Raw genomic sequence first — 23,535 nt, forward strand, 5'->3', positions numbered from 1 at the left:
ACCTGCACAACTCCCATAAATTGATATCAGATTGACGTCCACGATTGTTATTTCGCATGGCTCCAGCTGCTTTTGACCGTTCAAATTTTTTATTTAGCACCTTTTTATTTGTGCGTTTTGTTGTCTTGGTGGATCTTGTTGATTGCTTGTTTACTACTTATGAAATATGTCATTAGATAATGTCAATTTTTTTGTGTATTTTGTGCTGCTTATTTTTGTAAATATTATTTCATGCACTCTTGGCAGCACAGCACACAGCTGATTTGATGATGTTTTTGAATGTTTTTGAATTGAAGATGAATTTGGGGATGGATTGGTGGGATTAAGGGGGTGTAGTTGTAGGTACCCAAAGGTACCTTACTGTACCTTACTGTAACCTCCTGTACCTTACCCTTACCTTTGATTTGTCCCTGTAAATTGATTTTTTTTTTTTCTAAAAATTAATGGAATTGACTCCAAAATTCCAGGTTTGAGTGGACTTTGGAGTCTAGATTAGGACTGGTTGGTCTTGGCCTCAGTCTCAAGCACCCTTACCCCATGCTGCACCTGAATATCAGAGTGTGACAGTCTCAAATTCGAGTTTTTCCACATTAGACTGTCGAAAAATTCAAAAATTTCGAACTAAACTTACTTTAAAATAAAAATATACGTTACTAAGAAAAATTAAAAATAACGGTCAAAAATAATTTGAATTTTAACGATAAATAATTTAAAAAAAAAATTTAAATAATTAAATTAAATATAAAAAAATTTAATTTCAAAAAATGTTTCAATTTTGAAAATTTAAAAAAAAATTGAAAAAAATAATTTGAATTTTAACGACAAAAATTTTTTCAAAAAAAGCCTGAAATTTTAATTAAAAATGCAAATTTTATTTTTTTGAATCATTAATATTTTTTTTTTTGTTTTTCGTGTTTATTAATTGAATAAATCCTATTAAATTTTACATTGTGACTTAGTTCATTATTTATTTATGTATTTTGAGAAAAAATTGACAAATTTCACCAATTTTAATTTTCCGGGTTTTACCCAAAAAAAATTAGCAAGTTAAGAACGTGCGATGAAATTTTTTTTGTCTTTTTTTTCGGTGATTTTTCTCGCAATTTTTTCAATTTTTTGATCGAACTTCTTAAAATCAAGTAAATCCTTTTTTAATTTAACATTTTTTTAAAAGTTAGTCAAACTTTTTTAATTTTTTTTTTCAATTTTCAAATAAATTTTTACTTTTTTAACACAACACACTTTTCTATCATTTTTTTAATTAATTTTTCATTTCTATTAGTTTATTTTAATTAATAAAAATCTTTTTCATTCTTAATTTTTTTATTAATTTTTTATGTGATTAGAGTGGTTCTAGTCATTAAGAATTCTTTAAGGCACCATACAAACTCAACTTAGGGAGGTTGAAAAAATAAGAATTTTGTAAATAAATTTTGTAAATAAAAATTTTGGATTAATATTGGAAAAAGGATTATATTTTAATTTAGGAGAGTTAGGGTTTGATAATTTAAAATTTTTGAATTTTTAAAACTTTCAATTTTGAAAATTTTAAAAATTTTAATTTTAAAAATTAATAAAATTTAAAAATTTCAATTTTCAAAATTTAAAAAATTTAAAAATTTCGATTTTTTTTAAAAAATTAAAATTTTTAAAAAATTGAAAATTAAAAATTTTTGAAAAAAATTTCAATCTTATAAAATTAATAAAAATTGAATTTGTTTGAAATTTAAATAAAATTAAAATTTTCAAACAGATTTTTAAAAATTTTGAAATTTACAAGAATATTTAAAAAAAATTTCAATATTTTAAAATATTAAAAATTTCAATTTTTAATTTTGAAACATTTTAAATCTTCTTTCGATTTTGAAACCTTTTAAAATTCAAATAAATTTCAAAATTATCTAAAAATTTTTCAAAATTTTTAAATCTCATTATAGGACAGAAAAATATGTCAAATTAAATTTGTTTTTTTAGTTCCACAACCTATGAATTGAAATTAATTCTTTATACAAAGAAAATAAAGTTAAGTAAAATTATAAATTCTTTCAATTTTCAATATGTTTTTTTAATACAATTTTTGATGACTTTTTCAGATGAAATTATGAAGTGAATTATTGAAAAATTTACAAACCTTTTTTTTAAGATCAGTAAATTTAATTTTTTTTTCAAATAAATTAAAATTTAAAAAATTATTAAAATGGTAACTTATTTGTTGTTTTAAAAATGAGATTCAATTTTTAATGAAGTTCTACATTTTTTGTTTTGAATTTAAAAAAAAGAATTTTAAAAACAAAAAGTAAATTTTTTTAAATTAAAAAAATCGTTTAAAAAAATTAAAATTTAAAAAATTTCAAAAATAATATTTAAATCAATTTCAGAATTTTCAACCTTGGAAAAATCTTAAAATTCTTAAAAGTGAAATAAAAATTAAATTAAATTTTAATTTTTAAATTCAAAAAAATATTTAAAATTTTTAAAATTTAAGAAAAAAATTAAAAATTTTTCAAATTTAGAAAAGTTTAAAATTTTTTTGGTTTTGTGAAATTAAAAATTCAATTTTAAAATTTATGGTCTCAAAAATCTGATTTCATTGAATTTTTAAATTATTGAATACAATAATTTTCATCTTTTCGATTCAAATTTTGATAAAAACTCAAAATTTTTTACAAAATTTAACTTTTCGAAATATTTCATTTTAAAATTCACTTCAAATCATCCTCAAAAGTCACCAAAAATACTCCAAATTTCTAACATCTCAACTAGACGTGTCTACATTTTTCAAATCTTTTTGATCCACTACAATAAGTGATATATTTTTTGTTTTTAATAATTTTCATCTCGATTGTTAATACAAGTTAGAATCAAAATTATTCAATTTTAATTTTTCGATAATTCCAATTTTTTTTAATAATTTTTTTTCCAGCAATAGCCGCGAAATTTACCGTTTAAATTTTTTCGATATGGAATGTTGCAAAATGAATTTTTGTGCAATTGCTGCACGTCTTTCGAATTTGAGGGTTACATGTGTGTGAGGGGGTGTGGGGTAAACGACGAGGGGTAGACAATTGTGTTCCTATTAGTGTATATCGAATTTAAAAATTAGTGGATTACACCAACTTCCGCGTGGAAGTTTTTAATACTCTTCAAATTTACTTTACGTTAATGAGCTCGTTGATGATTTTCTGGACGGTGTTCGTTTAACGGTCGATTTACTACGAATTAAATGCTCGTGGGCATAAAGGAGACATCCGATGTCGTGGTAGCCCGCTTCTAGGGATATTTTTAAAGCTGTATTTCCGTCCTGAAATTGAAAAATTTGAATTATTAGTCAAGTTTATGCAATATAACCTCAAAATTTAGGCTACACAACCTTAAATATTAAGCAACATAACCTCAAACATTGGGAATCATATCCTCAAATATTGAGCAACATAACCTCAAATATTGGGCAACATATCCTTAAATATTGAGCAACATAACCTCAAAATTTAGGCTACATCACCTCAATTATTGAGCAATATAACCATAAACATTGAGCAACATAACCTCAAATTTGAGCAACTTAACCTCAAAATTGAGTAAATTTACCTCAAAATTGAGAAACTTAACCTCAAAATCGAATAACTTAACCTTAAAATTGAGCAATTTAACCTCAAAATAGAGCAACTTAACCTCAAAATTGAGCAGCTTAACCTCAAAATTGAGCAATTTAACCTCAAACTTTACATAACCTCAAAAATAACACTCACCACATCCTGCTTCGTCGAGTCACAATCATTCTGAGCAAGTAAAAATTTAATTATATCCAAATGTCCTTGCTCAGCAGCACACATAAGTGCAGTAGATCCATCATCATCCTGTATATTAATATCAGCACCAGCCTCAACCATCATCTGTACAATTTCAAAATTACCATGACTAACGGCAAGCATGAGGGCAGTTTGTGAGTTTTTCGTTGCACGAAGATTCACATCGGAGAGCTTAAAGAGCCTTTGGACGACGGTACGATGTTCGGATATGAATAATTTGGCTAGTGATACAAGCATGCAGCATGTATAACCAGCATTGTTGGTTTGGTTGATGTTGCAGACCTAAAATTATGAATTTTTAGTCAAATTTCAGTTCAAAATGAGCAATTCTTACCTTTGAATCCAATAAAATGGAAACGACATCAAAATTTCCATGACTGACTGCATAATGCATTGCCATATTTCCATTTTTATCAGTCAAATTGACCATGTAGCTTAACAAGTCCCACGACTGCTCCTCAAAGTAGTCCAAATAGTCCTCAACATTGTCTGGATTGGCTTTTTCCGTGCTGGATATTTGGAACCATTCACAGGCTGCAATTTGACTTGCTGAATGTATTTGAGATTCTATTGGTTCTGGATTGATTTGTAGATGATCGTTGATGACCTTTAGGGCACTAATCATCTCTTTTGATGGCTTAATTCTGAAAATGGAAGGGAGAAAATGCGCTTTAGTTGTTGGTTGATGGTGCTTTTCTAACTTGTTGTGAATTGAAATTAAATGGATTTGGAATTGCATTCAGAAGTGTCAAAATGGCAAAATTCCCGATTTTTTTTAAAAAAATGCGCTTTAAACATTGCATTTATAAGGTGACTTTCTTACTTGTGCCACAAATTGAGCTTCCATTGATGAGCTTCACATGCTTTTTTTGGCATGCAATGTCAGAAATCATCCAAAATTCTAATATTCCCAATAAATGCGCTCTAAATCCTCAATTACCCATACCATTCCTTACTTATTCCCCAATCCCCATCCCCAACTCACCTCATTCTACCCTCCTGCACTAATCGAATTGTCGATATTGATGTTGGTGGTGGTCGCATTGGCATACTCGATGGCAATTGTTCATCATTAAACTCATCATCCTCATATTCATCATCATCATCCTCATCATCATCCAAATACTCAACTGATGGTGACATTGGCATTTTTGAGGGTAATGGCATGCTTGTTGGTTTATCGTCTTTTGGTTCCTCATCTTCTTCATCCTCATCGTCATCTTCGTCATCTTCTTGTTCTGGCTCACTTTGTTGTGACTGCTGTTGTTGTTGTTGCTGACTATGATGCTGATATTGTTCGACTAGTGGTGACTTTAAGGGTTCAGCGACCATAATGTCGGAGTGACTGACGGGCGATGATTGAGCAGGTGATTTTTGTACTGGCGATGGACTTCGTTGATGATTCATTGTGAGCCTTAAAATAGGACAGAAATTGATTAAATTAGAAAATTTTGACTCTACCCCGCAGCACGGGGGAGTATACCCCACGGGGACTATACCCCGGAGTATGGATTCTACTCCGGAGTATCAATTCTACCCCGGAGTTCGGAGTCGAGCTCGAGACTCTACCCCGGAGCACGAGACTCTACCCCGGAGCACGAGACTCTACCCCGGAGCACGAGACTCTACCCCGGAGTACGAGACTCAACCCCGGAGTACCGAGTCTACCCTGGAGTCTACCCCGCAGTCTACCCTGGATCACTGACTCTACCAAGGAGCACAAAATCGACAAAAATTGATTTTTAGTCACAAATTCAATTAAATTTCACTAAATTCCATCCACAAAATCCCATTGGAACTGATCCATATCCAACACAATTCTACATCATCCTACACATCCATCCCACATCCAAAATCCCCAAATTGTAAAGACATTTGACATAAATTGAAGAAAAATTCCAGAATTTTCCCACCTATCAAAGTCCTTCAGCATCCCATCGTCCTCAATTGGCGACAAAAACATGTCCAATAAGTTCCGTCCACGTTTAACATCAAAAATTTCCTCAAACATTTTTTTGGGCTTCTAAATCCACTAAATTTTAATAAACTTTTTCTATTGTGATATGCAAAAAAATTTTTATGTCGTGTTTTTGTCTTTAAAGTCACTAGGGTAACTGAATATGCGCATGACAGATGAGTGTGCGAGGGGGATGTGGAAATGGCAATGTTATGAATTGTGTAAGAGGGTTGAAAATTGTGGGAAAATTTGTGATGCAACGGATGGATTTGTAGAGAATTTGAATTGATGTTGTTGGAGATAAAGGAAGTTTGAATTGTTGGTGACGGTTATGGCTGGGTATGGGAATCGATGGCATCTAAGAGTTCGGATGCTACCCAGAAGCATAGACTCGACACCCGGAGGTTCCGACTCGACACCCGGAGGTTCCAACTCGACATCCGGAGGTTCCGACTCGACACCCAGAGGTTCCGACTCGACACCCGAAGGTTCCGACTCGACACCCGGAGGTTCCGACTCAACACCCGAAGGTTCCGACTCGACACCCGAAGGTTCCGACTCGACACCCGAAGGTTCCGACTCGACACCCGGAGGTTCCGACTCGGTGTCCGAAGGTTCCGACTCGGTACCCGGAGGTTCCGACTTGACACCCGAAGGTTCCGACTCAACAACTGGAGGTTCCGACTCGACATCCGAAGGTTCCGACTTGACGTCCGAAGGTTCCGACTCGACACCAGAAGGTTCCGACTCGACACCCGTAGGTTCCGACTCGACACACGAAGGTTCCGACTCGGCACTAAAAGGTTCCGACTCGACACCAGAAGGTTCCGACTCGACACCCGTAGGTTCCGACTCGACACACGAAGGTTCCGACTCGGCACCCAAAGGTTCCGACTCGACACCTGGAGGTTCCGACTCAGTACCCGGAGGTTCCGACTCGACACACGAAGGTTCCGACTCGACACCCGAAGGTTCCGACTCAAAACCCGGAGGTTCCGATTCGACACCCAAAGGTTCCGACTCGACACCCAGATCTTTTTAAAGTCTACAACCCCTACCATCTCCCCTTAAGTCTTCCTAGTTCTATACTTACTTCAACACCTTCTCAACTGGACACTCCTCCACATCTGTCACAATAATTCTATCCGGTGTCCTTCTAAAGTCAAATAATGACGATGGATTTGATGATATTGGCAAATGTGGTGACTTGGCATAATAGCTTGGTGACTTAAGTATTGGACTTGGTGACTTAATGACTGTCGTTGTTGTTGTAATTGATGTCAGTGACACAGGTGCTATTGTATTTACAGTAAATGTATCCTGTCGTGTGAATTTCCTTTGAACACTTGGACTTGGACGTGGTATCTTTGATGTGTATTCCTTCATGCTCTCCTTTGATGATGATGGCTCAATGACTGGCTCGTAGTTAATTCCAATTGTCTTTGTTGGAACTGCTTCCGTATTTGATGATGTTGTTCGTTTGGTAACTTGTGGCTCAACAGTTGTATTTGTTGCTGTATTTTGTGTCTTTATTAAGTCACTGGTATTAACTGTTTGATCTCTTTTGTAAATCATTTCAGTTCCTGTCGCACGATTGACTGTTCTGACTAAGTCAATTGAATCTGTGCCTTTATTGCAGCCATATGGCGTGACTTGGACCATTTGATGTTGTACAGCACCTTGTGTTGTTTGTGTTGTGTTGTGTCGTGTGACGGGTGGTTTTGCGAGGTCTTTTAGGGAAACTGATGGAAGTGTGGATGGGATTGGGTCGGCAATGGCTGACTGTGCATCAATATTGATGACTTTTGTTGGTGTCATGACTAAATGTGGCTCATCTGTAGAGCTTGAGGCATTTGTAACGTGAATTTTAGTTCCAACACCGACGTCCCTTGATGGCTTGTTCTCTACATGCTGTACACCAGCGTCTCGAAGGGTTTTGTTGTCTACATGCTGTACACCGACAGACACCATAGCTTTACGCATCTTCGAGTGCACCAACTCGACTGTCTTCTTTAAATCCTTCTCACTGTACAGCCTGCCTCCATCGCCATCACATGCTAGTCTAAAATCGGTGATTGTTGCAGCATTGCTGAATGTCTTTTTGTCACTCATGATGCCGACATCCCTTGAAAGCACCATAGCTGTGTTAGTTCCAACATTTCTCTTTGTTAGGACATTTGTGTTGAGTTTCATGGAATTTAAGGACACTGGTGACACCCTGTGGATCTGGAAGTGGGTCTGTTGTGCCGGTGAGGAACTTGATGAGCTTGACGGTGCTCGGGATGCTTCCAATTGCAGCACTAACTGCTTCTGTTCGTCTTTTAATGACTCAATTTGCATTTGTAGCAATGGAATCAATTTTGTTTGTTCCTCAAGGTCAAAAATGCGCTTTTTATAGAAAACTTCTGTTGATGATGATAAGGTTTCAGTTCCATTCTGTTGCATCAACAATGAACCATCAATTGATTCGATGGATATGTGATGCAATGTGTCTTTTTTCGGTGATAATGATGTACGTGATGGTTTTGCATGATGGTTGTTTGGGATGCAATTGTCTAAAATTGGAAAATTGAAGAGATTTATTAGATTAATTAGTAATTTGGATTTCATGTAGCATAATTAGGATACTGCCTCAGTACCCCTAACCCAAAGCTTCCTTAAGCAAGGGAAAGGCTTATTAGTTCGGATCAAACTCTCCTTAATGCTAGCTCGACTCTGGCTTGATGTCGGTCTCATAGCGAACCTTTGACTTGATGCCAGAGTCTTTTTGAATCCAGATGTCATGCCAATCTGGAGCCATACTTTTGATCGATTAACCAATTTGGGGTATTCGGGTACGGTACTATGATAGCATTATCTTTGTCTGTTCGGTTGGTTCATATGGATCACATGGATCATGAGCTACTTCAGCTCAAATTCAATTAATTAAAGCAGTGTTTGTTCTGACTGATTTATGACACAGCACACATTTTGGTGATACTTGATCATAGCCACTAACTTTCGATTCCTGGTATTTTCTTTTTCATTTCATTGCAACAAAGCAGCATAGAAAACTGTTTTTGTCCAATAATTTCAAGATTTTCAGGACATATTACGACTTTAAGAAATGTTCGGACGGAGTTACATAACCGTAATCAGGAAAAAGGGTTGGGGTCGGACTAGTTACATAATCCAAAGTGAGCTTTAAAACCTCTCATTAATTAAAAGATTGAATCCCTCAAAATGCTATTTTTGGCATTATTTAACACCCAAACAATCTCTAATCTACATGCTTTAGATAAGACATTGCATCGATAATATCAATGATGAAATCATCAGTATTTGTTGATGTGTCACTAAATAAATCAGATCAAAATATTTATTAACTTTACTTAATTTTTATGCAGTTTTTGTTCAATGAATCACAAATTTTCGATCCTCGTGACTTTATACTTGTTAATAATTCATACTAATTTACAATAACAAGCTTGTAGGTCAAATTATACATTCTCGGAAACCGGTATGTATAAGAAATTCGGAGACTGATGTGTTTTGCAGCTTAATTCTGGGTAGACTAAGCAGTAAGTCCTGCATTAAGCAAAAAGATCCTGGATTGGACGTGTAAAGAAGAACGCTAAGGTTTTCAATCTACCGAAATGACTAAATTCATTGAAAAAAAGAGCATTCAGTCGTTACTAAACTACAGTCGTTACTACAATCGTTCTCTAAACACGTCAATGACTCCCAAACCAAGGAAGGAAGAAAGTAAGCTTTAAGTCAACCAGAACTGACAGGAATCTTGGAAATGGACTCTACTAGACTCCAGTTGGACTATGTCGGAGTATTCTGGACACCAGAAGGACTATGTCGGTGTCAGACACCAAAATGGGGTTCTGTCAACTCTAAAGTCAGCATGACGACGTCCCTAAGGGACAAAATTGACATTTTTGGACACCAAGTGTCATGAAATTGACACAAATTTGATGAAAATCACCAAAAATAGATTAAATTCTTCTAAGGTTTGCCAAGATTCACAGGTTTGCAGATTTTATCGTTCTAGATGCGCATCCGGATGCCAAGGCCTGCAATTTGGACTGCCTGTGCATCTAATTTTGGCATACCCTTGATTCTTCCCATTTACATCCATATACTAACCAAATAACATCGCCCTTTTCAATTGATTGAATGAAAATCGGCGTTTGACTTCCCTTGGTTGCTTTTGATCCTTCATTTTTTTTGGCTATTTTCAATTTTCCTTATTTTTTTATAAAAATTCCTCTCAATTTTAAGCACTAAAATAAATTCACTTTATATTGCGTATCTCTTGTCAATAAAACAACAAGTATCAAAATGTCAAAAACTGTGTACAATTCTTGTTAAAAGCCATTTTAAGTTTCACTGTCAACAGTCAATGTAAGTCAATTCCATTTGTAAAAAAAAAAAATTAATCTCAAAATTATCACAATAAAATATAAAAAAAAATTATCAACTTTATTCACGAACACATTGATTACTACTGAATATAAAAAAGAACTGAAAAAGTGAGAAGAATGCACAATTGTATGAAAAAGTAAAAAAAAAAAACAGGAATTTATGACACTTGAGGTTGTGAATTGAGATAAAAAAAAATATTTGTGAGAATTGAGATAAATTTATTTGTGATTTGAGTGAAGTGGAGGACAAAAGGGAGGGAATTTTGGGGATATTATGGGGAATTTGGACAAGCAGTGGAGCTAGTTTCAGGCGCCAACTGAGGGAGGCCATGGATCAAACTTGAACTTTACGGAACGGACGTATGGGGACATTTTGAAGTATTAATATTGAATTATATTATAAAATGGATTTGTATTGAGTATTTGAGGAATTAAGGGCTTATGATAAGGGCTTATTGAGACACAGTGACTTCTAGAGGTCAATAATACCGTCACAGTCAAAATTTCAGGATCAATTTTGATTTGGGATTCAATTAAGGACACTATAGGATGTCATATGATCAAAATATTGAGAATTTAGTATTCCCAGACTGTCAGGCTACCCTAAATATCACTAATAGGTTTATTGATTCAAAATTCAGACCAAAACATGTGTGACTCTGACTAGATGCAGGTTTTGATCCAAATATAGATTCAAGTTGAATACAGTATCAGGCTAGACATTGCTGGCACCATTCCGAATCATGGATTTATCAAGCTGATCATTTTGATACCATTCCAAACCTTAACAGTAACATGCCGGATTGTAATTAATTCTGAATTCGGTTTATGATCATAATGTCATAGTTATGCAGCTCTAGTTCCAGATTTTAGATCAATTAACCAATTTATGCTAATTTGATACAGACATTCCAAAGAACTTCTAAAAGGATTCTATCGATAGAGGCAGTATTGCACTTGGTATCGTCAATTGACAAAGGGATAGAGCCCGTTTTGGGTGTTATCTTAGGAAGGCTATGGATTAAAGTTGATCTGTACACCCAGAGAAATAAGTAATGATTCAGACAATCTTAATGTCCCATTAGTTATACACTAAAACTGATCATCTTGTCACCCTAAGAACTATATCACGCTTTGTTTATATTATAGAATCAACTTTAATTCTCACATAGCACACGATCATTTGTATTAGAAGGTGTTTCCTCATACTATTTTGATAAAGAAAAATGATAGTAGTTGACAAAAAAAAATAATAAGGCTAAGCAAATTCATTGACTTAAAGTGCGATAAGAAATTGTATCACAAAGCTCGGGTGATGACGATCTATTTGATAATTTAATTTAATTAGTCATCGAATTTGAATCATTTTTTTTCAGTAATTTTTTGCTTTGTTTATGGAAATGTGTGAATAATATTTAATAATTTCAGTGACCTATGAGTTGGATTTGTTGTGGAAAATTTACTAAGTTTTAATCAGATTGAGTCGGAATTTTAGGAATTTTTAGAATTTTAAAGGGATAGTATTGAGGGAAATTGAAGGAAAATTGGGGTTTTTAGAACAAAAAAAGGTCTATTGAACTCTGTGTCACTATTAAGACTGCTCATAGTATCAAATGACATCACATATGGACTAAAATAGGGTATTTTAGGGTAAATAGCCTGAATAGCCACAAGATAGACCCGATAACTTATTTGAAGCAGCTATTGATGGACATAGAACTCCATTGGATCAACAGCCAGCTTAATTAATTACTTCGATGACCGTATAGATCAACTGTGATCCATGGTCTTCCTCACATCCTAAACAGGCACCTTAGAAGATGTCTACTGGAGGTCGTGGGGCATAACAGGTCTTAAACCGGCATTTTCAGCATCAAGCAGCTCCCGTAAAGCCAGCAAATTTCTCAAATGACCAGTTACATCCCCTAAATTCCCCAATACACATCCTAATCCACACTATTCCCAAATCTACTCTCATTAACTAAACAAATGAAATAATTAGCTCAATGTGATGCAGAACGGCATTGTATATCCGTTTGTTGTTGTTGTCATGCTTGTCATCACCGAACAACATTGAACCTTGTAAAAAATCTTTAAAATTTCTTCTTGCTTTCTTTTTACTATTTTTAAATAAAAAATCTTATTTTTGTAAATAAAAATAAAAGATCAAAAATAAGATTGTGACTGTGATCGTCAGAAATAAAGACAGAATGGCTCATAAATTATGAGGAAAGGTTGACATCGTTTTGGTGACGTAGGAGAAGTTTAAGTCGTGGACGTGATGTGAGGGGGATGGATGAGGAAGTCAATTTGAGAGTTGATGGGGAGAGATGGATTGGAGGGGTAAAGGATGAAAAGGGTTGAATTTGGGTATTTTGAATCTTTAACGGATAATTTTTGAAAATTAAATTAAAATTTTTAAAATTTAAAAATTTTTTAATTTAATTTTTAAAAGTTTTTAGAATTTTCAAAAAAAAATTTATTTTGAATATTTTGATTTTTTTTTAAATTTTTTGAATTTTTTTAAAGTTTTTTAAATTTTTTTAATTTTTTTTTTTTTTGAATTTTCATAGACATTTTTAAAATTATTTAAATTTTTTTTTGGATTTAAATTTTTCAAAGTTTTTAAGTTTTTTAATTTTTCTTTTCTTTTAAAATTTTTCAATTCTAATTTTTGGAACTTTTTTAAAATTTTCAAAATTTTTTAAAATTTCAAATTTTCGATTTATAATAAATTGTTGAGTTTTTTTAAATTTTATTTTAATTTTCAAAACTTTTAAAAATTTTCAATTTTCATTTTTTTTTAAATTAAAAGAATTTTAAATTTAAATTTTTTTAAGATGTAAAAAACTCAATTTGGATTTTTGGAAATTTAAAAAATTTAAAATTCTAAAATTTTAAAATTTGAATTTTCAATTTTTCAAGTTTTAAATTCTTAAAAATCAAAAATAATTTTTTTTATCTCAATCTCACAAATTAAGACTTTTTTAATTCCTAATTTTCTCACAAATTATCCAATTAAATTCCCATTTTTCTTCACAATTTAACGGAAAATTTTCCTCAATTTTTCGCACAATTTCAATCTCATTTTTTCTTATTTTTTCATTTGAACTTCTTCGATTTTAAATTTTATTTCATTTAACACAAAGCTCCAATTAAGAATTGTCTAAATGGCATTGATAAATACATATTTGCCATAGCTACACATATGTAGCACTGCTACCCGCAGCATCGTAAATATTTCTCAGTACAGCACAAAAAATAGTAAAAAAAAAATTCAAATTTCACTTGATTAATTAGCTCGTAAAAACAATCTTTTTTCATTTATATTTAATTAATTATTTCATTTTTTTATTATTGTTTAATTAACTTTTTTTTAATTTCTTTATTTTTTCATTTTTTTTTAAACTTTCGAGTCGTGAACGCGTCCGTCAAAGGCAAATCGAAAACTGAATGAAAAATTAAGAAAAAAATAATTTTATGTGCAAAAAAAAAAAAATATGTGTGAAAATGTGTGAGAAATAAAGAAAAAAAAATTGACAAGTAAGAAAGGCACTGGTTATGATAAGTTGGTGTTTAGAGCGCATTTTTCTTGTGGGGAATTTTTTGGGGAATTTTTAAGGAAAAATTTATGAAAAATTTAGGCAAACTTGACAATTTGGTCAATATTCTGGAACTACCCCCTTATAACTACCCCTCCCTAATCTCCAACTCCAAAAAGACAATCTGCCTAGTCCACCCCAACCTACCAAAATATTCAGCACCTCATAAACAACAGCCAATTATTGGCAGCCAAAAACATTTACTTTTTTTTTCTCTTTTTAGTTCAGCTCATCAATTTTTGTGTTGTGTCTATATTCTGTGCCCCTTAAAAGTGAAGGCACATGCTTAATAATGAAAAATGAGTAATACATGAATAACTAAGTGTGAAATGATGAAGAAAGTCAAAAACAGCAACTAAAAGGGCTTTGACATTCTGACGACTTTATTCATGTGAAATTATTATGTAAAAAGTAAAGCTGTGCTGGCTATTGAGACAGACTCATGATCGATAAATTAGAGCTAAAAAAGTGATGTCTTGTGAGAGGTGATCAGGTGTTGTGGTTGAGAGATGTTGTGAGAGGATAGGCGCGTGTGGATGATGATCATGATGATGATCATATGGATGTAAATCAAATGTGGATAATTAATTGGGAAATTAGGGAGTTTTGTAACGTTTTTTGGAAATTTTAATTTTTAACGGCTTTTTGAAATTTGAATTTTTAACGTTTTTTTTGGAAATCAGAATTTTTAACGTATTTTGGAAATTTAAATTTTGAACGGATTTTTAGAAATTTGATTTTTTAACGATTTTTGGACAATTTGAAATTTTAACGGCTTTTGGAAATTCTACCAAAACTCCCACAACCTAGAACTCAAAAAAGTGAATCGATCACATTATTAGATTACATCCTAAAACTTGATATCAAGCCCCACAAATGTGTAATAATTAAAAAAGTCATCACCCAAAATACCAATTTGTCTGATAACAAAGTAGGCGATTACGCACATAAACAGTAATTGTTGATAAATGAATATCAGCTGAATGACACTTCAAAGCCGACTCAGACACGCCAAATTAAGTTTTTCTATTTTTGGTACGCAAAAGAAATTTCTTTTCCGTGTTTTGTCTTCTTTATCTTGTTGACAGATCAAAAAAAGAGTCAGTCAGTCTTATGGAGGCTGTTGTGGGTGATCAAAATTTTTGATATTTTTGAAAAAATTGAAGCAGTCTGAGGAAGGAGATGATGATTATTAAGGTCAATTTATGGGGTAATTTATGAGTGGTTTTAAGGGGTCTTTGAAGAGGATTATAAGGCATGAATAGACAATGCCGTACCAATTTAGTACTCAACTGTGACACCGATGTTCCATTAGGACAGTACAGGTTTACCTACCAGTATACTAAGCCAGGAATAACCTTTAGTCAGTTTATACCCTTTAGTCAGACCAGGTATCTGACAGGTACACCCGGTATACCTAGGTATACCCTTACCGTATCATATAGCGTACCTATACCGTATAATATCGAACGATAGACACAGATGTCTACAGACGTTATCTAAACTCGACAATGGACCCCTGTAAGCCCTACTCAAGGAAGTAGGTACGTAAATATACCGTATAATACCGTATCACCAGGGAAGTCGACCGAAGGAGTCGACCCTTGGGTATGTCTGTATGTAAAACGTGAAACCCAAATCTTATAAGCTAAGACACTACGATCAAAGAATCTATTGAAGAACTAGCCCGAACTCCATTTCCAAAGAAGTCAGACTCTAGAATCCAGTAGGTTTCGACTCCCTAATCCTCCTGTCAATCTTAATCTATCCCATCTGTACCCCTTCTGACCATTTAGATCTTCAGTCATGACCCAAAAATCTAACCCTTCGGATAACCATCTTCCATATTTGAAGACAGTGATACCCACACTGTGTGCTGAGATTCAATAGTATGAAGCCAAATGTCATGAACCCCATGTCGTATGGGTTCTAGATCGTGGCTTACCGTGACACACGGAGTTTGGGTTAGATTGCCATAAGGAGGCTTATATAGTTCTGAATCCATTAGATCATCCTACCCAAAATTACTTCCAAATATTCCAAAGTTTAAACTCACCATTCAACAGGTTCTCCTTACTCCTACTTCTACTTCTACTTCCATCCTTCATCCTCTCTACCTTCTCCTTCTTATTGACATTCTCCTTAACCTTCTTACTTCTTTCCAATGTCTTTTCAAAATCATCAACAACCTCAGACAATGCTGGATCCCATTTTGTCTCCATCTGCTGCCTTGATGTCAATTTTGGTACAATCGGTGACTCAATTGAATGCAAATGTGTTCTTGGTGGCGGTTCCGGTGCCTTTTTCTCCCAAAATTCACTCGCCTGATTCATTTGTTGTTGCATTTCAAACTGTATGCCGAGCATAACTTCCATTGACTGACGCTGGCGACGACGATTCTTGCGTTGGAGTTCCGCATCTGAATGATCGACATTTGTGACATTTTCGCAGTACTTAATAAAGTCTAAGTCAATTTGGTAGCCGTATGGGAGGATGAGGGTTGATGATGAGGAGTTCTGGAGGGTTGCTGGTGATGACATGACTGGGACTTGCTTGATACTTGTTGTTGGAATTGATTGATATGTTTAGTTGATCATAGGAAAGTCTTTTTTCGATGATTGTTGGAAGTCTTTTTGTTGTTGGAAGTTCTTTGAACTATTTTATTCGATCTAAAATGAGAATTAGAGGAATTAGTAAGGTTGAGTAGTGCATTGGAGGAAATGATGCAGCAATAGTCGTTGGCTGTGTGCGGTTTTTGGGAGAATATTCAACTGGTTGTGTCAAAAGTAGTGTAAAATGTACGATTTTGGCAATTTATTTATCAAATATGTCAATAGTCGTGTAGGTTGTACGGTTTTTGTGCTTTAATGATCAAATGAGATTTTAGACATGTAGCCTGTCCGGTTCTGGTACAAAATTGATCAAATGCGTCAATAGTCGTATAGCCTTCACGGTTTTTGGATCAATTTATCAACCTGTGTCAAAAATAGTGTTTTACATGCGGTTTTGGTACAAAATTGGTCCCTAAATAATCAAATCTTCCAATAATCGTGCATATTATACGACTTTACACCATTTTTCCTCAACTGTCCCCAATCTTTTGTCTCAAAAACCAGTTCCGATTCATTTAAATTTCCAATTCCGACCTCGATTGTTCCTCGACATTAAATTTACAATATTTAATTAATTAAATCCACAAAAAACATGTAAATTAACATAAACAGCAGTTCCAATATGTTTACAGCAAAATGTTAAAGATCCAGTCCGTCTTCTTTTGCTGTGTGTGGCTTGACTTCTTTTTCTATATGCGAAATTAAGACACGATTGTTAGCACTTGAATCATCTATCTAAATATGAAAATGATTTGCTCGAGAATGGCACTTCTTCTTACTGCCTTTTTTTTTTTTTTTTTGAGCGGAATTGCCAGATTTTCTGTCTTTTTGTTTGATGTTTTTGGAGTTGAATGTTTACTCGAGTTTGAGTGGATGTTTGACTAGATTGAGGCAATTATGGATATTAGGGGTATTAGAACGCGATGGAATGGACGGCATTTGACACTTTTTGATCAGTTTTGTACCAAAGTCGTGCAATCTACACGACTATTGACACATTATGATCAAAAGAACTGTAAAAAACCCCACAAAACATACGAATTTTGAGATATTTTATTAATTTTGTACCAAAACCGCACGGATCACATGATTTTTGACAAATTTTTGAAATAGGTTGTAAGACAGCACAGACTACACGACTATTGATGCATTTGATCAAAATATCTACCAGAATCACACAGGCAACTCGACTTTTGACATATTTTGATCATTTATGAACCAAAAACAGTACAAATTGCACGATTATTGACACAATTGATCAAAATATTACCAAAAGTAGAACAAAACACACTACTTTTGACACATTTTGATATAGTAGTATCACAATCGTGCAGATTTTACGACTTTTGACTTGAAAATTACCAAAATCGTCCATAATTCACAACTTTTGACAAATTTGATGAATTGTGCACCAAAATTGCACTGGTCACACAATTATTGACTCATAATCTACAAAGTAGTCAAAATGGCACAATTTACACAATTTTAGACACATTTGCATCAAAAATCTACCAAAAACCGCACCCACTTCACTATTATTGACACATTTGATTAATTTTGTACCAAAATCGTATAAAACGCACGACTTTTGTATTATTTCATTAATTATCTATCAAAACCGAATAAGTTACACGACTTTTGACTAATTTCATCAACTTTGCACCAAACCCACACATCCCACACCACTTTAAACACAATTTCTCCCTCAACTACACTAAAACAATTCCCAAAGTTTACTAAGTCAATCCACACGTATCTCCCATAGCTATTTACACCACACCATATGCCACCCATAAAAATATTTTTATTGCCTTTACAATAAGTCGTGAACATTAATAATCACTTGAACTGCATCATTAATTCCAGCAATAATTATCATCACTGATCACAGATCATGTCAATTTGCAGCCAATTAATCCACAAAGTCGTTGTTCAGCACTTAATTAAGTTAATTCCAATTTTTACTCCCTAATTGTCTCAATGTCGTCACAATAAGCAAGAAGAAGGCACAGTCGCACTTTTTTGGTATTTTTGGATTGTTTATCTAAGTCAGGGGTGCTCAACCTTTGGTTTTTGTGGTCCACTTTGGCATATTTTGACCAAAACCGCATACAACGTACGATTCATGGCAATTCCAACCATTTTTTTTGGTGGACCGCGTCACAAAGGTTGTCCACTCCTGATCTAAGTCACACAAATGGCATGTAAATGTGTGTGAATGTGCAGGTGAGAGCGTAGAGATGATGAAAATAACAAAAAAATAAATATGAAATCATAACAAGCAACGACGTTAAGGCACATGCAGTTCAAGTTTTCTCTTCATAATTTTTTACGTATGTGAGGGATTAGTAGGGGTTATTGGAACCTGGGATTAGGTTGGATTAGATGATATTCTGATTCATAGTGTTTGGGATTGTGGGTGGAATCGTGTGGAGAGTGCGACTTTTGACATTTTGGTGAGTTTTTGATGTTTTTAGGGAATTAAACTACCAGAACTGTGATTTTCTCACGAGTTTTGACACTTATTGGTAGATAAGGTGCATAAATCATAAAGAATACCCGAAAACTGTATGAATCACAAGACTTTTGATACTTATCATTAGTCCAATTACTAAAATCGTACGAAACATACGAATTTTGACAAAAAAAGGTAAATAAGCTACCAGAACTGTACAGAATACACGACTTTTGACAATAAAAGGTAGTTAGCAATAAGCTACCTTAACCGTACGCAGTAGACGACTATTGACACATATTGGCAGTCAAACTACAAGAACCGCATTAATTACACGATTATTGACACTTTTTGTAATCAAGCGACTAGAACCGTACAGAGTTCACGACTTTTAACACTTTTTTGGCAATCAAACTATCAGAACGGTTTAGAATACACGACTATTGACACAAATAGGTAGTGAGGTTACCAGGACCATACGGAGCACACGACTATTGACCTTTTGTAGATATATTAGTTGACTTTTGACTACATTGATAGCAAATAGACTGCATAATACTAAATCAGTCACATAACCGCACAGCCTACACTACTATTGACACTTATTGATACTTAAGCTAAATTGATAAGTAACCAAAAACCGTACGGAGTACACCACTTTTGACACAAACTAACAAAAACCATCAAAAAACCACCAAAAATTCCCCCAAAAAAGTCTCGAAAAATCAATTCCCGATCCACACTGATTCCCCTAAAACATGAGACATTCTTTTCTATGTCTTATTTTTTTGTGAATGAATTGATCCTCAATATTGAATGAACAGTAAGTTCCGCTACATTATTCATTGATGATCTCGTCCACAAATTTCAATTGTTTACAGCTATTAATCGCCAATTGATGATCGACGTGCAGTACAAAGACTGCAAAAAAAATTTCTCGAAATCACACACCAACACACTTTCACCGCCTTCTCTATTTACATGCTCAATAGCTGCATATTTTTTTATGGATCTAGCCAGGTGCAGTCAATCCAACTTTTTGGTGCCAAAATTTTGGAAATTTTGACAATTTTACCCAAAAAAAACATGAAAAAATCACTCAAATTGCCTCCTACATGCTCAGTATATCCCCGCACCGATCACCAGATGCGCAATTTACATCCACAACATCCAACAATCCCATATGTTAAGCCTCACCTGACACTGTCAATTTTGAGCCTTTTTTTAATAATTATTTTTCACATTCTTTGTGGATTTTTACAGCTTAAAACTTAAAAATAATAATCAAGTCTAGTTCCTGTGACTGTCTTCACTGAGACGATGAAAAAAAAAACATGACTGCAGTTGGATACCCTGCACTTTCCCCTTAATTCGTGATTGTCTTGAATATAAAGGTGTATAAAATGTCTACTAAATGTATGTAGGAAGGAGATGGAAAGTGATCTTCTTATTGATCTGGATTGAGAGATTTTTTTTGGAGAAGGGGAATTTTTGTGGAGAGTAAGAGGAAATTTGAATTTTTTGAGGACGTTAGGAATATTTTGATTGTTTTATCATAAGTTTGATATGAAAATGGAATTGTTTGAGTCGACCAAGCAGTATGACATATTTGTCAGGGTGCCGCTGCTTCGTCGTAGTAACTGGAAGACGCAAAGTTGCTTGGACGACAACGTGAAGGCTGATTCTGATGAAAAATACAGTTTGTCTCATAACGCTTCTCTAGACAATCACTTCAGATGGACTATCCATGGCATGTTACAAGGGTAGGCAACCTATAATGCCATGAATTTTAAGGCGCATGCGATTTTGGACGTGGCTAACCAACAAGCTGTGGTGCACAGGTTGCCCATTACTGACATAGAGTAACAGAGTCATACTTTACTGGTAGTAAGAATTTACGAAGAAGACCGGGAAATTTCTTATTTGGATGTGGTCAGTCATTAACATTTCAAACCGATTTCAAGTTGTGATGCTCCGAGAAACAGCAAAACATTCCTTAACTCTTTTGCAATCCTATCCCTTCCTCCTAATGTCAGCAAAATCTCTAGGAACAGCATATTGACAACAAGATTGAGATGACCTATTGACTGATCATCCATTTTGATAGTAACTTCACTTTCATATTATTTATTCCAAGTAAATCAACTCAACCGGTATAAAATAGTTTACAGTTAACATGAATACTGATAAAATAAATCTGTCTTCATGACAATCAAGGAATTCCCCAGATTATGTTGAATTTTATTTACTCTCTGAGCTGTTTGGACTGCAAAATAAGACTCAAAAATTTATTGAGCATAAAGAGAATAATTTATTAGGAATTCGGGAAATCCAAGTTTTTTGATGTGAGTTCGTACGAAATAATTGATCCTTTGAACTTTCCTTCTTGGAAATACCCCGTGACCTTATACTAAGAATTTGTGAAAATTTCAAAGTTTGCACGAAATTGCTTGGCTTTTGTTTACAGTTGGATGAGAGTGTAGACAAGTAGTGGCGTATGTAGAGGAGGTGGTGAATTTTTGAGGATGGCCACACACCTCCCCAAATACCCTCGCCCTCTCCCTGCTCTTTTTGTAGAAAATTTCATCAACTTCAACAAAAATTCCAAAATTACCTAAAAACTTAATGGACAAATAATCAACAGTTCTAATTCCTTTAAATACTAAGAATTCCTTTAGATGAGCACAATTCTCAAAATTTTTATTCTCAACAAATTTGCATTAAAAATTTGATTTTATTTACATGATTCTTTCGTCTCATTCATTCATAGCTTGAACGTTGAAACAAGTGGAAGCTAAACAAAGAGCGTCGCAAATTAAATTGTGCCTCATAAAATAGGACTTAAATTTTTTAAACTATGCATTAAATTTGTGTATAAAATTCTACAATGATGAAATTGATAAGCTGCATATTTTGAGTGATAAGCATCGTTAACTGTAATGTTGAGGTAAGTTCAAGGCAGAGTTGGCAGGACTTTAAAGTCGAGTCCGGACTCCAAAGTCCTGCCAACTCTGGTTCAAGGTTCATATTTTAAAATTGTCAAAATTCAGGAACGGACAACTCTAATGAGAAACTTTGACGTTTTTGTCAATTTTGGTCCTTTGTCACCTGAGTTTACCTTCCACAGCTCTCAAAAATTCCATTCATATTTATTTCCCATTAACAGATTCAAATGAAGACCGTCGACCTGTCCTGCACCTACAAGTTCTACACCTACTGGTGGGCTATTGACTATGCCTATTTTTGTGAACAAAATCAAGATGTCAAAATAACCAGCCCAAATACAAGAATCTCAAAAATTAAAGGATTTCATAAGGAAGTTCACAGCAGCTATGACGTCCGTGGATTCCGTGTCAATGGACAGTCCATGTCATATTTCCCCAAAGGACTTGACAAATTCTTTAATAATTTAGAATTTCTAGCAATTTGGACGACAGGATTAAAGGAGATTCATGCTGATGACTTGGCACCGTTCACAGAATTGAGAATCTTAAGCATTTGGGACAATAAAATTGAAATTTTAGAGAAAAATTTGATGAAATTTAACACAAAAATTGAATATATTGGATTTGGTAAGAACAGAATTCAACATGTCGATCCAAGTGTCTTTGATCCATTGACTAGGCTGCATACACTACATTTTGATGGAAATGATTGTTATTCGAAGCAAGTTGCTAAAAATAGAATTGGAGTTTTGAAGCTGATTGATGAAATTAATGAATATTGTTACTCAAATTAAGTTTGAATTTTTTGAGGTTGTAGATTGTAGATTTGATTAAGGCTCGAGGTCAAGTTGAGTTTTGTATTCTAAATATTCATGATTTGATGTAAAGGTCAAGTGGACTTCTAGCTTTGAAATGGTTAAAGATGATAATAAATTGAAATAATTAGTTCAAATTTTTAATGGTTATTAGTTACTTACCAGGAAGGCATATCGCGGAGAAATGGTCTAAAATCTAGTAACGGGCTTACTGGACTCTTGCCTGAGGTCGGATTTCATGGAATCTTAGGTTTTTTGGTCATTTCAACGCTGTGCCTTCTGGATTAGTAATTAGAATAGTTTGTCACTAATCCCAAAGGTACACAGCGTAAAAATAGAAGAAAAGCTGACTCCAAACCAGCTGGACTTTCGATTCAGAACGGGTTACGATAAAGTCCGTTGTCAAGACTTGAATGTAGTCAAGTCAGCCTGGAGTTGAATTTTCGTTGGAGTTGTTAGGGGCCGTTCACTTATTACGTTCGCTTTTTTGGAGGAGTGGGGGGTGGGGTCTAGGATTTTGTAACAGCCTCAACCAAAAAATTTTTTTTGTAACGACATTTTGTAATGAGGGGGGGGGGGAGGGGGGTCTAGAAATTCGTTTTTTTGCGTAACGTAATAAGTGAACGGCCCCTTAACCCAAACAGCATAAAAATAGACGAAAATCCAGCTCTAAATCAGCTTGACTTTGGTTTCATGCTGATTTCGATGAAATTCGGTTCAGGTTATCTTCGATCAACATTGACCTCAGGCTAGAGTCTAGTCTACCTCAGCTGAGGTCCGTTTGTCGACCTGTGTTTTCCAGGATAAATGTCAGACATCGACCAGGCCATTGTAAATGATCTAATCATCATTGTAAATATTTTACGATTTTCATGCTATTTTCTGATAGAAATTGATGAAAAAAATCTTTAACGGTCGCGAAAAATTC

General features: G+C 34.1%; 1 protein-coding gene and 1 long non-coding RNA gene across 5 annotated transcripts; one reads left to right on the forward strand and one right to left on the reverse strand.

Annotated features, from left to right (window-relative positions):
• Positions 1-2,542: 2,542 nt before the first annotated feature.
• On the reverse strand, positions 2,543-20,203 carry Kank (kank). Of its 3 annotated transcripts, none has more exons than XM_070652280.1 (7): positions 20,045-20,203; positions 15,837-16,449; positions 6,860-8,321; positions 4,795-5,223; positions 4,144-4,453; positions 3,750-4,091; positions 2,543-3,301 (listed from the first exon to the last, which is right to left on the reverse strand). In XM_070652280.1, the coding sequence occupies exons 2-7, from the start codon at positions 16,318-16,320 to the stop codon at positions 3,155-3,157; spliced, it is 3,174 nt and encodes a 1,057-aa protein (XP_070508381.1). In that variant the 5' UTR covers positions 16,321-16,449; positions 20,045-20,203; the 3' UTR covers positions 2,543-3,154. The 3 variants fall into 3 exon arrangements, with proteins under 3 accessions (XP_070508381.1, XP_070508382.1, XP_070508383.1); XM_070652281.1 differs by lacking the exon at positions 20,045-20,203 and adding an exon at positions 18,204-18,504; XM_070652282.1 differs by lacking the exons at positions 15,837-16,449; positions 20,045-20,203 and adding an exon at positions 9,901-10,183 and having other exon boundaries at positions 2,544-3,301.
• Positions 14,976-22,751, forward strand: LOC139099794 (uncharacterized). 2 transcript variants are annotated; one of them, XR_011545361.1, is made up of 3 exons: positions 14,976-14,990; positions 21,618-21,794; positions 22,014-22,751. It is a non-coding gene; the product is annotated as an uncharacterized lncRNA (long non-coding RNA). The 2 variants fall into 2 exon arrangements; XR_011545360.1 differs by lacking the exon at positions 14,976-14,990 and adding an exon at positions 18,833-18,848.
• The last annotated feature ends 784 nt before the right edge of the window (positions 22,752-23,535 follow it).

Source organism: Chironomus tepperi, unplaced genomic scaffold, assembly GCF_022539635.2.
Source record: "Chironomus tepperi strain 1889 unplaced genomic scaffold, CSIRO-AGI_Ctep_v1 contig_486, whole genome shotgun sequence".
Classification (NCBI taxonomy): domain Eukaryota; kingdom Metazoa; phylum Arthropoda; class Insecta; order Diptera; family Chironomidae; genus Chironomus; species Chironomus tepperi.

Coding starts and splice junctions, on each gene's coding strand:
- Kank (XM_070652280.1), bottom strand. CDS start 16,320: ATGTCATCACCAGCAACCCTCCAGAACTCCTCATCATCAACCCTCATC. Junction 4,092..4,143: donor CCATTTTATTGGATTCAAAG/GTAAGAATTGCT, acceptor TCATAATTTTAG/GTCTGCAACATCAACCAAAC. Junction 3,302..3,749: donor ACTCGACGAAGCAGGATGTG/GTGAGTGTTATT, acceptor TTTCAATTTCAG/GACGGAAATACAGCTTTAAA.